Source organism: Dermacentor variabilis, chromosome 1 (genome assembly GCF_050947875.1).
Source record: "Dermacentor variabilis isolate Ectoservices chromosome 1, ASM5094787v1, whole genome shotgun sequence".
Taxonomy (NCBI): Eukaryota; Metazoa; Arthropoda; class Arachnida; order Ixodida; family Ixodidae; genus Dermacentor; species Dermacentor variabilis.
The window spans coordinates 73,136,573-73,153,315 of NC_134568.1; the positions used below are offsets into that span (position 1 = coordinate 73,136,573).

General features: G+C 48.0%; 1 protein-coding gene across 6 annotated transcripts in view; it reads left to right on the forward strand.

Annotated features, from left to right (window-relative positions):
• Positions 1 to 14,609, forward strand: part of LOC142579308 (acyl-CoA Delta-9 desaturase-like) — a 162,068-nt gene extending 147,459 nt beyond the window's left edge. For all 6 annotated transcript variants that reach the window (XM_075689375.1, XM_075689402.1, XM_075689395.1 and 3 more), the window contains 3 exons: positions 512 to 642; positions 10,090 to 10,295; positions 12,428 to 14,609. In XM_075689375.1, coding sequence (XP_075545490.1) covers positions 512 to 642; positions 10,090 to 10,295; positions 12,428 to 12,881 — 791 coding nt within the window. In that variant the 3' untranslated portion in view covers positions 12,882 to 14,609. The remainder of the gene's footprint in view (positions 1 to 511; positions 643 to 10,089; positions 10,296 to 12,427) is intronic.
• Positions 14,610 to 16,743: the final 2,134 nt, after the last annotated feature.

Genomic DNA, 16,743 nt, shown 5'->3' on the forward strand with positions numbered 1-16,743 from the left:
TGAGGCTGTTTACTTAGTTTTCTTTAATGCAGGTGTTTTGACTATGAGACCTCCTGCTGTATTCAGAGCCGCTTTTGCGATGTCTTTTTCAGATTTATTACAATTAAAAAATTGAACTGAAATTGAAATTCTGTATTTCATAGTCATAATTGCGCTACAAGATATACTCGTCTTCTGAATTTCAGTAACTGCACAGGCTTTCTATCCTCGAAGTATAGGCACTGCACTCGAATTATCCATTGTCGTTCTTGTTAACCTGTTTCTTTTTTTTTTCTTTCGCTGTATACCTGTGTAGCACTGGGACATGGTAATATAGACATGTGTGCTTGCTGCATCTTGAAGTCACGACAGCGTTGAAACACACGCCCAGTCTAAGAGAAGACATACTTCTCTGAGCTCTCTCGTATGCCTTATCTCTGTCGCCTCCCTTTTTTTCTTTCCGCTTTTTTTTTTTGCAAGCTTTCTGATGCCGCGCTTACACATCCCACTCACGGTTTGCAACTTCTTGCAGCCTTCGTGTGGGGAATCTGCGCCGGCCTCGGTGTCACAGCCGGAGCACACAGACTATGGTCGCACCGCGCTTACAAGGCACGTTTCCCGCTCCGGGTGGTGCTTATGATCTTCAACTGCATGGCTTGCCAGGTGAGTCTCACAAGCACACGTAGTGCACCACGCCCGCTTCACGCACACGCACACGCACACACACACACACACACACACACACACACACACACACACACACACACACACACACACACACACACACACACACACACACACACACACACACACACACACACACACACACACATACATACACACACACACACACACACACACACACACAGAGAGAGATTAACGCAAGCCGGGGCCGTTTCGCGCGCGCGTCGAAGCAGAACAACACGCTGTGAATCGACGCTACCACAGCGGTCAAGGCACTGTGCTCGTGATCCGAGGACCACGGCATCAGGAGCGCAGCGCCTGCCCTTGCAGTTCCATTCAGCCAAAGTAGGCTGGCAGCCTGTGCGACGTCGGTGGTGATCCGCGGCAGCGGGCACAGCCGCGTATGATACATGGACGTTTTTGTGTGATCTTCACCTCTAGTATGTTTTGCAAACAGGGCAATAAATGTTCGCTTACGCTATAGGCTGAGCGGGAAAAATTCAATGGGGTTTCAGTTCTTCGCATGCGCAGAACTGCAAACGCTTTCTCGTAGCTACGCGAGGTTCCTTTTCGCGCACGCAAGCCATTTATGTCCGCCGTATTATTAATGCTCCTGTAAATATTAGACGTGCCTTGACTAAACAGCGTGCTAAGATAAAATTTTAAGGGGACAATAATATTTCTGCACCCTTTTACAAGACAAAATTTAAGCATAGTTTTAGCAATAAGGGTATCGCAATTTTGCAGTGTTGCAAGAAGCCTTAATGAGCTTCGAAGCTGCACCATCAGAATGGGAAAAAAAAATTAAAGAAGAAATCGTGATGTAAGCACCTCTTTCGATATGGCAAAGAAGATTTTCCTTGTCTTTATAATTATTACTATTATTTGCGTGCGTGTGTGTCTGCTTAGAAGAAGTGGTTTGTTACTGCAAGTCACGTGCACGTCAATGCTGGAATTTAACGCTCATCGCCAAGCGTCTCCACCCTGTCCTCATCTCGTAACATCCTCCTCGCCTACACTGCCCCGGTCACTTCTACGCTCGAAAAACTGGACGATCGCCCTTTCACAGAGAAACAATATTCTAGGATACTGGTCCAGACGGGTTTCGGCACTCAAGGCCTTTAGGGCTCTGCTCGAGTTCTTAAGGGCTTGTGAATTGTGAGACAGACTTTCAAAGTTGTAGCCTGTAGCATCGAGTTTTTGTGCGAATTTTTTGGCAACAAGACCTGTGTGTTCTGTGCGCCTTCTTGTGTTGTGCGTTTCTTTGCGATAAATAGTATTTACAAGAATTTTTCCCACTTTATCTTTTTTATTTGTTTCTTCCTTCACATTTTATTCCCTTTACCCATTTCCCCAGCACAAGGTAGCCAGTCGGTACTTACACTGGCTAACCTCCCTGTCTTTCCTTCTCTCTCTCTCTCTCTATCTCCAACAACTATCCAAACTTTTTCTTGAAACATTCCCGTTTGTTTGTGCTGATGTCTTCCTCGATGAAGCCGCCGCCGTCTGCGATGACGAAGTTCCGTGCGTATTGGTGCTCAGGCAGCAGAGACACTTATGCGCTCTCGGGATAGTAGCAAGTCTAACTCTGGTGGTAATAGTAAATAATAAAAAAATAATAATAAACAAATAAACAAACAAACAAACCAGCAAACTGGCATCACGACACAGAACCAAGTGCACTTGGCGCGTTGATGTCATTGAGCGTGTGCGGAGATGTCGCGCGACCCGGTTACGTGGTTGGCACGAGCACGCCGGGCTTGCAATATTGGCGCAAGCTCCGCCGAGGTCGCAGTAAGCGTTCAGGCGCCCAACTTGGCGTGCAGTGTGTATGTGTGTGGAGTGCATGAGGTGAACCGCCAACAGCAACCGTCACGACGACCAAGAGCGGACCACCCGAATTCGTAATGCTGCGCAATTGGCTGCTTATTTGAAGGAGTCTCCGGCTGGGTGTAACGAATCAAGTGGGTCGGACCGGTTACCTCGAGGCGTCGGTGTCCTCATGAGTGGACGCGCTGCCGTCGTAAATAGCCGCCTGCCGAGTCCTAATCGAGTGCTCCCGCTTACTAGAATTTTGTTAAGAGAGAAAGAGAGAGAGCATGATATGTTCTGCCCACGATTCTTTCGCTGCTGACTTCTGGTCGCGCTCTCTGTCGCGCCTGACAAAAGTGGGCCCACTTTGGTTGCACGAGGCATCCAACGAGTATATATAAGGACGCCGTCCGGCGTGGTTTGTTTATCTTAAGCCAGCACGATTAACCCCTCGTCGTCACCTGTTAGACATTGTCACATCATTTCGCCTCCTAAAAACAGTCGGGTCTGTTTGAAACGAGAGCGCGAGTACGAGGGATGTTCCGAGAGTAAGTTTCGTCGTTTATTTTCACACGGAATCTTTACTGCAAAAAAAAAAGATAAATAAAATACACCGTGTCATCATGAACTATACACCTTGCACTATTTCTTCACATAGTCGCCACCGATATTGAAACATTTGTCGTGGCGTGCAATCAGTTTGAAGAAACTACTCTGGTAGAACTCGGTGTCCTGCGATGCAAGGAATTGTGGCACAGCCTGCTCCACCTCAGCATTGTTTTGTAAGTGACGTCCCGAGAGTGCGGCTTTCAATGCCCATTCATACGTGCCCAAATGGAAACAGCACACGCATGTTTGCAGTCGTGATTTGTACTGGAATAACCTCGCGGGCACGCCGGTCTGCTTCTCTCTTCGTCGCTCTGCGCATACGTCATTCCTTCTCCGCTGACGCTCTTCCCGTCGATGAACCAGCAACGGGCTTGGTTCTTATGGCGATTGTTTGATTCACCTGGTTATCCATCTTCTCTTTAAAAAAAATGACGAAACTTATACTTTCGGAACGTCCCTGGCAGAATGGGCAAGGAAAACGCAGTACAAGCCCTAAATACCCGCCGTGTTTGCTTAGTGGCTATGGCGTTGGGCTGCTAAGCACGAGGTCGCGGGATCGAATTCCGGCCACGGCGGCAGGGTTTCGATGGGGGCGTAATGCGAGAACACCTCTATGCTTAGATTTAGGTGCACGGTAAAGAACCCCAGGTGGTCGAAATTATTCAGGAGTCCCTCACTATGGCGCGCCTCATAATCAGATCGTGGTTCTGGCACGTAAAACCCCATAATTTAATTTTTAAGTCCTGAAAAAGAAAGTGCGCTTTTCTATTTCCGTAGTTATTCACACTCAAACTGGAAGTCATAAGTCATAAATGTCGTTTCAGTAGTCCCAATCCGTCTTATCTGTGTCAGACCTGTTGCACAAAATAAGGGCGGGGGGCAATCAGACCTTGATTGCAGCAGGCCGCGAATGTGGAAAATGATGGCACGCGGCGGCATCCGAAACAATACTGACGTTCAATGCATTAGAGCGCATAAGTACATCCGAGGCGCTTGTAGCACGTGTGAATGTACGTACCTGGGAAGATGCAGCGCTTTTTTTTTTTAGTACGCGTACAATCCTTTCATAGCGTGGCCGCATGCTTGCAGACGTCGTCCTGAAAGACCCATTTTATGTCTGCGCCCAATATTATGCTCGGAGGAAACCTTCATCGATGACTGAAATGATCGGCTGCAATTTTGGTAGCTTCCTCTGCCTTCAGGACGTAAGAGGACAGTTTTTTTTGTCTCTCTCTCTCCATTTTCACGAAAGGAGAAAACTGCAATAACTATCCGTCTGCGAGAAAGATAATCGTTATCAGCGGCACTTATCCGCTCCCCCCTCTGCTCCGTAAGCGGTTCCGTGAAACCGCGTGCACGCTTCGATCTCTGTCTTTCCTCCTTTCTTTTCCCTTTCTTTCGTTTTTACCTAGTGTAGCATGTTTGAGTAGCTTGGCGGAACCATCACGCAGCAGCCGGGCCGCCGTATATTCCCTGCGCATGAACGTAGTATTGTTCGGAGAAAACTGCCAACTTGCAGCTACAGGCGGCCGCACCCCCAGTACGCCTATGGTGGGGCGCGACTCCCCGCGGCGGACGGCGACGGCAAAGCAGCCGTGCTCTTTTCTCACCCAAGGAGAGCCGAGCCCGTTGCGTGGAATGTAGGTCACCAGTGGCGGCGCTCCCCTTCCCTCTCACCTTCCCGTCTCGCCACTCGCCCCCAAGCGAGTGAATGACCCGAGTCGGCACTGACCTTGCGTGCTGCGAGACTCTCCCTCCCGGTTTTTTTTTCTCTCTTCTTTTTTTTTCTCTCGCTCACCTAACGCCGAGCAGTGCTGCTGATTGCGCAACTTTGCAGCTACCATTCAGAGCTGTGGGCCGCGTCCGAGCACATAAATCTTGCCGACGCTGCCAGAGATCAAGCGCATGGCATTTCCTACATATTACGCATTACTTGATAACCAACTCCGGCGCTAGGTTGTGCAAGAGAACCGTGGTTCTCCGAGCACGGTTGTTCTCCAAGCACGGTGGTTCAGCCGTCGTGGGAATCATGTTTAGTAGGTCGATTTGCCTAAACTTCGTCCTTATGGCTTCAAACGGCTTCGTTACTTTGCAGTTGATCATGTTCAACAATATATTGCGCTGTAAATGCAACAATTCACAGAGATTACGCATGTGCGCAAAGTCTAATTTACCCTTGCTGTGCTCAGAAAACAGCGAGTGCTGAGAAATTTGGAAAGTTAAAGCGTAATAAATGGTGTCAAAAGCACGTTTGAAGCTCCAAGCACGAAAATCAGACAGATCCATTCATTACACCCATCGTTCCATGGTGGCTGAACGAATGCAGCGCTCTTGTTCGCTCTAGCAATTTTTGTAGCAAACACTATGTCCAAGCAAGACCGTGTCTCTTTTCCCCTTGCGTAAACTATGCGTTTCGAATTGTCTATGCAGGCATCCGTAACGTTCGCGATCTAATTTTGTGTGCGTGGTCAAGTGCAGCCTAAAGTTTCGTACATATACATGTATATACATACACGAAAATATACATATATACAAGCACACATGTATAGACATGCTATGAGCGCTCGCGAAACACCTAGACAATGAAAAGAAAGAGGAGGAAAACAGGCTGGCTCTGCCAAGTCAACTTTAGTATAGCTACATTTACAGCTTACATTTCTGGATCAAGAAGGCACGTCTCAGTGCGACGATGGTCGCACCGTGCTCGGAATAGTAATCGGAAAGGCAACTTCCCTCGTCAGGGCAAGATATTATTCTAATGTTATCTTTATCGTTACAAGCTCGAACGTTATGGCTTAGCAATTACAGGTACAATTTATTGTGATTCAATTTCCGGAACCTAAAAAACATGACGAATGTCATCGATTCTGACTTGACGTCACCTGCATGTACCACGGCTAGTTCGATGATACTTTAACGTACACGAATACAAAATGTTGATGCCGTTATAGGACGGGCGCATCACATTACATTCAAGGAGTCAGTTTGCTGCAAGATCGTTTCCTTGCTATAGGAGCTGCGCTCGCATTGTGCGCCGTGGCACGTTCACTGTCCTTACGATTATCCGCTTTCCTCGATGTCGGCAAATGCAGCTTCGAACGCCCACACGTTTGCCTGCCAAAACATGTGCTGGTGCCGACTTCCCGGATGGCCGAGAAGAATGTCCCGTCGGCACTGGCTATCACTTACAAATGTAAGATACCGTAAACAGCGCTTGTCTGGGACCAAGTAGAGGTCGAGATTCAGCTGCGAGTTGACACAAGGCCAGCTTTATAGCCGGGTATGTACGTGGGCGCTGATGTTCCGTTAACGGTATTCTTGAGGAAGTGATAAACGATGAGAAAAAAAATAGTATTTACATCGTCATTCGCACACTGTTGTCGAACATTCTCGCGATTCCAACGTTCTGTTCAGTGACAGAGACCTAAAGATTTGCTTAGCATGCGGTGACGCCCCTCCCCCCCCCCCCCCCCCCTAAAAAAAGATAAGAAAGAAATCAAGGACGCGAGATCACACCAGAGGGTGATCGACGTCGAAAAGGCGTTGAAGGATGCCCCCTCAGGTGTAGGTGGCTGGAGACGAGCAAGGTAGCGTTTGCGGCCACGATACCAGTCGATGCCCGTGGTGCCAGGGTAGGTAGTCGAATGTTAGCCTTGTTTCGCTCACAGAAAACAGCAGTATTGAAGGGACAGCGGTATTGCTGCTGCCGCAGAGCCCAGTCGCATGTGGTTCCACTAGCTCACCAAAATTTGTTGGTGCGACGTAGGACTATCAAAGAAAATAGGCTTAATTTTCGCACTTGTGGACACACCCAGAAGATTGCACTGGTCATGAGATATGGTGGCGCATTATAGATGCATCGACTTACGTTCACAGAAAAGCTTGATGCCAAAAGACGGACTGAATGTCTTTACAGAAACCTTGTGCACTGTGAGCCCGATAGGGCAAAGCTGGCCGAACAGCTACATGGGCAGGAACAAAATGCCGGAAATAACAGGCAGAACCCTACTGTTTGTTTAGCGATGAGTATTACTAAAGTTTTTGCGGACTTGCGAAAAGAAACTGTGCTCAGTAAGGCGTCAACCACACAATGAAATAGCAAAAAAAAAAAAGATTATGCAGCGCGTCATATCTTACGTCTTAAATGATGCTATATTCACTTCCTGATCTATCCCACTCAAAGTCGATGCCGTCAATAGCTCATAGTTCGGTTTTTCATTAAACCTTACACGATCACTCGGTTTACCATACAATCGCTCAATAATCGCGGGTAGCTCGCAAGGCTCGCTGTTCGCACCCTGTCGTCAGTTGCTTTTTTAATTCTTTCCTTTTTTTCTTTCTTACCACCTTGTTCAAAATAAACGTCGCAGTTTAAGCCTTGTATTGTAACATCCCTCATAGCGACCAGTTCGGTTAGCGAAGGTACTGGCCGTACATATTTGGTTTCGCACCAACTCTCTCAGGAACGTGCATGTGGGCACGTACTTTCGGCCTCAACTTCTCGAAGGATGGCCAGTGTTCTGGGACTTCTTGAGGTGAATATGCCATCCACTGTGAGAAACAATCGCAGGACGGTCCTGTACATTCCCTTGCTTCTTAATCGATCGCTTCTTTTTGTTGCATCTTTTTCCTCGTAAGAGTTTATCGCCTCGGGGTTCACGTTACCAAGCGCGTGTGGCCGTTGTTCCGTCGTCCTTCGCAGTGTTCTCACGGCCGGGTGTTTTCGGCCGACCTTGGGAAGCTTAAGCAGGGAGACCTGCGGCACACCGTAGTATCCGCGATGGTATCCGTAGTATCCACATACGCCCACAGACGTTATGCCTGGACTTTTCGTCCCAATTGTGCGCCGATGTTAACACAGGCTGACACAAGGCGCGAGAAGGTTACCAGAAATCAGCACTGCATATATCAGACATACGGAACGCACGTTCGAGTGTTAAAAATAATAAAAGGGAAAAAGAAACTTGACTCGAGAAGCAACCGTACATGGGACACACACTGCGAAAATGCACGACACATGCAGAAACAGTGCGGGAGGCATGTGTCTCGTGTATTCTTATTGTTCTGTCGCTTATTTTTTGTGAAAGAAATTATGGGGTTTTAGGTGCCAAAACCACTTTCTGATTATGAGGCACGTCGTAGTGGAGGACTCCAGAAATTTCGACCACCTGGGGTTCTTTAACGTGCACCTAAATCTAAGCACACGGGTGTTTTGGCACTTCGACCCCATCGAAATGCGGCCGCCGTGGCCGGGATTCAATCCCGCGAGTTATTTTTTTTAAAATTTTTTTGTTAGCTTTACACTGCATGGTATGTGGGCCCTTATACCTTAGCCCGTTCAGTTCAGCTTATTTGCATGAGCAGATCGCCCCCCGTCTCCTTCACACGTAGGGTAGTAAACCGGACATAAAAGTTTTGTATCTACCTGCCCTTCCTTCATCTCTCTCTCTCTCTCTCTCTCTCTCTCTCTCTCTCTCTCTCTCTCTCTCTTTTGTTGTCGCAGTAGCGAGATGGTGGTTTCAGCCACGCAAAGTTTTGCCAGCGCTTGCTCATGAAATATGCCGGCTCGTGAAAGTGTTGTAGACTATGGAGGTATACTCACTACATGAAGAAAGATAACTTAATTTTCTACTATAATTCACTTTCGCGGACAAACAGTCATGGTAAGCTCTTAAGAGCAAGTGATGGCTCGCACTTCACTTGGCTTTCCTATGCTGTGGTTCCAAAAACACTGAGAAGGTTTCTCGGCAGAGCAACACAAGCCATAACAAGAGCAATAGCACTCTCTCGCATAAGTTTCGCTTTTCTGCTTTCCAATACCCGGAAGTGTTCACTTACTCTCCACACTTCTTTCACATGCTTGTGGGCGGCAAAGAGGTGATGCCAAAAGGAGGACTTTCTGCAGCTTCACGTCGCGTGTTTGCTGCTGACAAGAAGAGGCCAACGTCAATACTCCGACAAACGAATTGGTCGGGTTTTCCTAAGAGCGCTTGGTCTGTTTTCACAGAAGTTTCCGCGAAGCGCTCTGACGACTTCAATCGAGCGCAGAGAAAAGAATACGCCAGGAAAAAAGAAAGAAAGAGCCGCATTCAGCTAAGAAACTGTTCCACGGGGCTAATGGAATCTTAAGCTTCTGTGTAGGGTCTGTCATATTTCGAAAGTCCAGTCGCGACGCGACGTCATGTAAAGAAGTTCCTCGAGCGTTAAAGGAAAACAAAATTGTGCAATGAATGACGCAGAGTATCTAAGAGTTCTTGCATGCACTGCGCGGAACCGCGAAAGAAATAACGCGCTTTTGCGATGCCTTTAATAGCACTAGATGATACTTTCGTCCATCGCATGTAAAGCTGCTAAAATTCGCCGCTAGAATTCGCCGCTTCTGCTCTGGGCACGCAAAAATGATGTCCCCCCGGCCCCCTCCCATTTGCCCCCCAAAATAAAGCTCGTTGTCGCTACTTGAAAAGAAGCTACATGGGCTGCCAAAATACGAACAGCCTATAGTAGCTTTCCTGGCGGGACTACACTGATCAGGTATTTTCCACCCACCGATATTCGACTTTTCGTGACATGCAATAAACACACTTTGGCACTATGGCTAAACGGGGTTCGTGAAAATGCGCCTTAGCTAGGCACTTCCATTCGTAATTAGTATGTTAACCTGGGTTGTCAGCAGTGCAATGTAGAGCGGCTGACAGAGACGTCATACTCGGGTGATTACGGCTACTCCTTTTCCCGTGGTGCTGCAATGTTTTGCCCTTCAGAACTGGCAGGTATTACACAGAATTGCACAAAAACGCTCCCCAAATTACTAGCTTTCGATGTTGCCGTTTATCTTTTGCGCTGAGTATACACGGTTGAATGCTGGAATCGGCGTTCCTGTTTTTGTTAATATATTTTTTTATAGCCCCTCTCACATTTCCATGGCCCAGCACGCGCAGCGCTTCTAGTGATCATGCGACTACCGAGCCGAGCACCCCAGATGTTCCGTTGTTGTTCTGCTTTCAGAACGACCTGTACGAGTGGACGCGTGACCACCGGGTGCACCACAAGTTCTCGGAGAGCAACGCCGACCCGCACAACGTGAACCGGGGCTTCTTTTTCGCGCACGTCGGCTGGCTCATGTGCAAGAAGCATCCGGACGTGATGCGCAAGGGCAAGGCCGTGGACTGCTCGGACCTGCTCAAGGACCCCGTCATTAGGTTCCAAAAGGCGTACGTATACAGCACGCGCAAACAAACGAGTGGAACTGTCATTAATCCCGAATAACTGCTTTGACGTATCACACGCCGTACCAGGAGAAGCAGAAAATGGCCCAGAGGGGAAAACAAGTGCCATATGCGATGGTACGATGCAGCTACGTCAGGCGCAGGGGTACAGTGCGACATCAGAGCTGCGCGCATAATGTGACCATAAAAACACACCATCGGCCCATGTGCAAAGCGTTATTCCGGGCGCTGTTTAGGTAGCCATGTAATTTTTTTTTCACTTCGTTCCTGCTCCACGTACCATATCAAAACTCTCGCAGTCAGGCGTGATCTCGTTACTTGGAGTGGCATTTATGTGATGTGCGCCTTTCATGACTTTTTTGTTGTAACCATTCACATGTTTGCTAAGTTTGCTCAATGACAACTGCCTAGGGTATATTTCATCATTGCTTACCTCAGGGGCGCAAGGGTAAGGATTTTAGTGTCATAACCCTGCCTCCAACTATGCGTATTCCAGGACATTTGACTGTTACGTTTCGCGTAGGTGCTTTTGCACATGGAAGATCTGCCCCTATATTAAATATAACATGCAACTTAAGCTGAGAAAACTGATGCTGCCTACGTCGCCAAGCTGTAACGTTTGGGTGTTTTCCACTAATGGCCGAGGCGTTGCTTTGAATTACACATCCAGGCCGTGATGACTGAGGCGTTTGAAATAAAATAGTATTGGGCTCATTTAACGGTCATTGGTTCCGACTAGCACTTGCAGCGGTCTCGCACCATGTGTGCTTGCTGGGACAGTTCTGGCCTGCGAGTAATTATTGATAGCAGAGCACACTCACACGGTCCACTGCAATGACACTGGGCTATCGGAACCTTTACCGGGGTATTCCTAATTACAGTTACATTGCCCTATAAACTTTGATACCGTACTAAGACAACATACAATGATCCAACGGGATCATGCTTTACTATCGTGCTTATCAACTATACCCTGAGAATTGACATAGAGGTTGGCTCAGTAAGCTTCATTGGCAACATGTCAATTGTACTGGTAGAATGTGCCACACTGAACTCACCCGGGTAAGTTTGCATACCGCAATCACTCGCTGTGTTACGAGGACACACAGTCGTTGAAACAGTAGGCGCGTTTCAAAATATATGGAGAAATGTGGTAGTTTGTCATGGCTACTCTGGTGGCGACACCTTTATTGTGATTGTGAAATACATAGGGAACGCAGGCTTCTCGCTTGTGAACGGTAATTAAGGCGGTTCCATTAAAGATGTTCTTTTACAATATTCCAAATATAGCAGCGCTCAAGCGGAGTGCCTGCCAGCGCCGACTTCCAGGCTAACACCGCCTGAAGCAACAGCACCAACGCGTTAAAGTGAGGCTGTGCGTCGCACCAGACTCTGGTTGTTCACCTTGAGAGCGTAATCTGTACATGAGCACGTGGTGCTTTTGTTACCTTCTTAGTTAACTTTATTGGTTGTCTTTTATGTGGTACTTAGCGGCCTTACAAGTTCATATTTCGGAAATTGCTGCGCTAGAACGGCTGAACATGCATCTGTAGGGAGCATATGCAATAAGTTATGAACGTAGATATTGCTCGCGCTGCTTCATGCGTCTGTCAATTGCACCTGAAAGCCGCAAGGCCAGGTAGCAAGCTACAACTGCATCTCTGTATCGCAAAATAGTTGCTGTCCTTCACTAGAACTTGCGAGCATTCCGCCTTTCTTTATTCTGTGTACTTATCGACATACTTATTAAGGGGAACTCATGAGGAATTATAGGGAGTTATCGGCGGTTACGTTCCCTTGGCAAGCAGGTTGCCTGGCATTTGTTGCCGAAGTATTGCAGGCACTTATTATGCTAACAGGGCTGTTGCCGAGCCTTGTGGATGGACTCCTGTAGCAAGACTCTCGCTCAGAAGCTAAACAAAAATTAAGAACGGTATCCTTTTTACTGCTTATAGCGTCGTATCACTTATATAGTTCCAATTGGCTCGTCACCAGCCCTGGTCAATAACCACCGTTATATTTTCGGCGTAAATGTGGGAAAACCCACCAGATAATTGATGTAAACCGTTACCTACTTCGTTTATTAATTTCACCTCCTCTCTGTGTCGTTTCCGCAGCTACTACGTTCCGCTGACGACCTTCTTCTGCTTCTACCTGTCGAGCGTGCTGCCGCACCACCTGTTCGGCGAGTCTTACTTGGTGGGCTTCTTCGTCGCCACCATGCTGCGCTACGTGATATCGCTAAACTTCACCTGGCTGGTGAACAGCGCGGCCCACCTCTGGGGCAACCGACCCTACGACAAGAACATCTCGCCGGCCGAGAACCGCTTCGTCTCGTGGGCCGCCATCGGCGAAGGGTTCCACAATTATCACCACACGTTCCCCTGGGACTACTCGACCAGCGAGCTGGGATGGAAACTCAACTTCACCACGTTCTTCATCGACACGATGGCCAAGCTGGGGCTCGCCTACGACCTCAAGACGGTGCCCAAGGACGTGGTCGAGAAGCGGAAAGCCCGGACGGGTGATCACAGCTACGACCACATGAACGGCCACAACCACCACCACTGACGACGAACCGACGAGTGCCAGGGCAGCCGGCTGAGCCCGCGTGAAAACGTTTTCGCGTCTGCCGCGTTGATACGTGGGTTGCCATGATATACTGTTCTCGCATCGCGGTTGCTCTTTTTTATTTTTATTTTGTCCTGCTGGCACTGCAACCCTGTTCATCGACACACAGCATCGGTAGCGACAAGACCTAAGTCTACTGGAGTGCCTATCCATACTCGTGAAGAGGAAAGTGCTGTACTGTTCCTGATAATATTTTCGCATTAATTTCCGTAGGTTTTGTCCCACAGATTATAGCAATGAACGGTGATGCCTTAGCCGCATGCTGTCTTCTATGCACGATTTAGATGCGCTGTGATGATGCGGTCGGTATTTAAATGGCATGAGCTTGATTAAAAGTTTCTGATATACTTGAGTCAGAGTGGCACGTCTTGTACCACGTCCACAAGACGGTAGCATTCAAAGGTTTCTGGGAGGAGCGAGTTATTTATACACAAGAAAGGATATGGCCGGACGCAAATTCTCAAAGTCAAGGGGGGAAAACAAGGTTGAAACCAGTGACGCTTCTGCCTTCTGAACTGATACAAGTGAGAACAGCAATGTGCGAAATGGTAGCTCAAGTATTCCTTCTTTAATATAATGACTATCTTGCAGGTTCAAAACTATGTGACATTAGTTCTACCTGAGTGCTTCGAGCACTGTGCAATGCATTTGAGAAGCACTGCACCATGATATCTCAGCATAGAAGACAACGTGCTCAGTCAAATTACTTTTTTAACTGGTCTTTGCATTTGTATGCGTGCTTTTGACGTCGACTTGTGCCTGCTCCGATCGTGAAGGGTGGCCAATTGTTCACTCTTGCTCAAAACTTCACCGACGAGTGACGGGGTGTAATCAGTGTCCTCAGCTCTCCCTTGTTAAGGAAAACACACATACACACCTGCCCCCCCCCCCCCCCAAACACACAAATATATATCTGAACGCCACGTATCACGTGCCTTATTACGTCTTTGTTTACGAATTCTGGACGCATCTGCGATGCATCGATTCCGAACATCGAGGTACATGTTTGTTTAGCTCCCAACTACACGCGCTACGCTTTTTCGCTTTGTCTTTTGGCGCATTACTTCACTCATTCCTATCGTTGAGCTGACCACATAGTGTGTAGCATGACGTATGTCTGGCTTTCCTCAAGCTGTGGAGAAATCCAAACCAGGAAAACTAGCGAGTAATAATGCGTCCTCGAGAAATCACCTCTCCCCATCCTATCCCCCTCCCGATTGCAGGCAAGTGTCCTTTTCTCCTCGTTGCGGAATTAGAACCATGTCGCTTAGGCTAGCGTACCAAACATGCGCATCGCTGTCCTATATTACTTTCCCTGTTGTTGCTTGCGCTTTATCATTTGCCATGTTAGCGCCTTCTTCCTGCAGCGCGCGTTATGTCCTCCTTTCCTTTATGCTTCTGCTCACCCAGCCTGCCGTTATCTTCAGCATTTTTCTCTTACGTAGGTGTCTGGAAATGTTCTCTGGAGACATGCGAAGCCCTATCGCGCGTTGTAAATACAGTTGATATGTGATTTAGTGAACAAAATCATATTATATGTTTGTACATACAGGAAGTGCATAAGACCGAGGAAAATAGTTTGATGTTTGACTAGCTAGAATGTTTCAAGTGAGACAGTTGATGTGCTGCTCACGTAAAGTCGAAGTCTGAATAAAAAGATAACATTTACTCGTTTGTCCTCTTTGGCCTCACAGATGTGATAAACCTCGAGCAACCGTGTATCGAAGTTACTCGAGGTTTATCCCTCTACGGCCGTTGTGTATTTGCGCATGCATCACCGCGCCACACCGTACTCGTACCCATGCTCAGTACAGTGTATGATTCCTTGGCTTAGATTGTAGAATGGAGGCAGCATAAGGTCGAAAATGCGCACAACTAGCGACAATTCAACGACAACTGAAGCAAGGATTACCTCTATAACCATTGTACACATGTTACGTTAAAGGGGCCCTGAACCATCTTTATCGAAGTCGGGAAATGCATTTGAAGTTTAATACACAAGACTATTTCAGGAATACTTTGCCGCAAGAACTTCTTCAATGCGTTCAGCAGAAGCGGAGTTATTGGCTATCAAACGCGGTGCTTCCGCTCCTTCTTCAATTAGTTGCACTGCGAAGGCAACGGCGGAGCTGGGTGTTCCCACAACGCTCCACCTACTGAACGTCACAGAGGCGCGCAGTTCAAATTTGCTTTTGGAAAAGTTGGTTTTGGATGTTTATGTAGAGGCCGTTATTTCCGAATTTGGCGCATACGACGCGCCAAACACGGTTTGTCCTCGGCGAGCCTCAGTGCGCTCAGCCAGTGGACTCGTCGCGGCGCATCACGGCGGCCGCGGTATCTGCACTACGTAGCAGACCGCAGCTACGCGCAACTGTTGAATTTAGCACGATTGGGCTTGAGTGCGCGCTCGCGCTCATATGTTCCTGTCCGGCTGTGCCACGTGGTGCGAACCAACTTTGTCCTGGACCTGCTTGACCGATGGACAGTAGCCACATCCAACTTGCGCATATTGAAGCACTATCAATAAGCTCACTTCGACGCGAAGTCTGCCAAGGCTTCTAACCAGGAGCGGCCGCCAGTGAGCGCGCGCTGGCAAGCGTGCGTGTGGTCCGACCTTAAGTTTCGCGCGTTTCGAGGCTAGTTGAATGTCCAAACTAGTCGAAATTAGTGAGGCCCGACGTCTGCGACACCGACAAGCCGGGTGGCCAAAGTTTAATTCCTACGCAGGCGGCCACGGCCGAGCGTGAGCAGGCGATAGTCGGCTTCTTCCGGAAGTACGTAATTATTAACGACATTCGAAAGCAGATTTTATTACTTTTTCGAAAGCAGCTCGTTTATTAAGTTGCGTCAGTAAATATACAGTCAAACTAGAAAGAAGCGCACTGATGCAAAAGCCCTTCTTGAATGATGTCAGCTATTGGCCAATTGCAGCCGCGTATAGGGATCTGCTATATTACGAAATAAAGCGACCATAAAAGAGTGCGGAGCAGGCTTCTGTTCGAAAGGGAGGCGTGTGTGTGTGTGTGTGTGTGTGAGAGAGAGAGAGAGAGAGAGAGAGAGAGAGAGAGAGAGAGAGAGAGAGAGAGAGAGGCAAAGGAAAGACAGGGAGGTTAACCAGATATTATCACCGGTTGGCTACCCTGTACTGGGAGAGGGGCACGGGGATACGATAGGTGAGAAAGAGAAGGATTAAACAAAGAAATAAAGAAAAAAACCACACACACACACGTACACACAAACAGATTCTGTGGGCACTGTCACGCAGCCCGCAAAGGCGTTCCTAGTGTTATGCAGTGTCACCGTACAATCCTGCGTCACACAGTGAAGTCACAATCTGTCAGAAAGTCCAGTGTCTTTTAAATACCGCAGCAGCGCCTTCATAGCCGATCGCGCTGATGTTCGCGTAGGACAGTTTCCAAGGATCTTGTTTTCTGTCATTGGGCGCTTGTTCAGTTTGTCTAGGGTGGCTGAGAGGACTGCTCTTTGCGAGTTGAAACGAGGGCACTGACAAAGAAGGTGCGCGATCGTTTCGTTGCACCCGCAGAAGTCACAAAGTGGGCTATTGGACATTTCGATAAGAAAAGAGTGCGCATTTGAAAATGCTACTCCAAGCCATAGACGAACTAGAAGGGTGCAGTCACGTCGTGGAAGCTCGGGCGGAATACGGAGCTGTAAATTAGGGTCCAGGGTATGAAGGCGTGCACTTGTGAAATCGGATGAATTCCACTGAGCTAATGTCAGGTCATGTGCAAGTACGGCAAGTTTTTTCGCTGCGTCGGCTCTTGAAAGAGGAATGGCAACG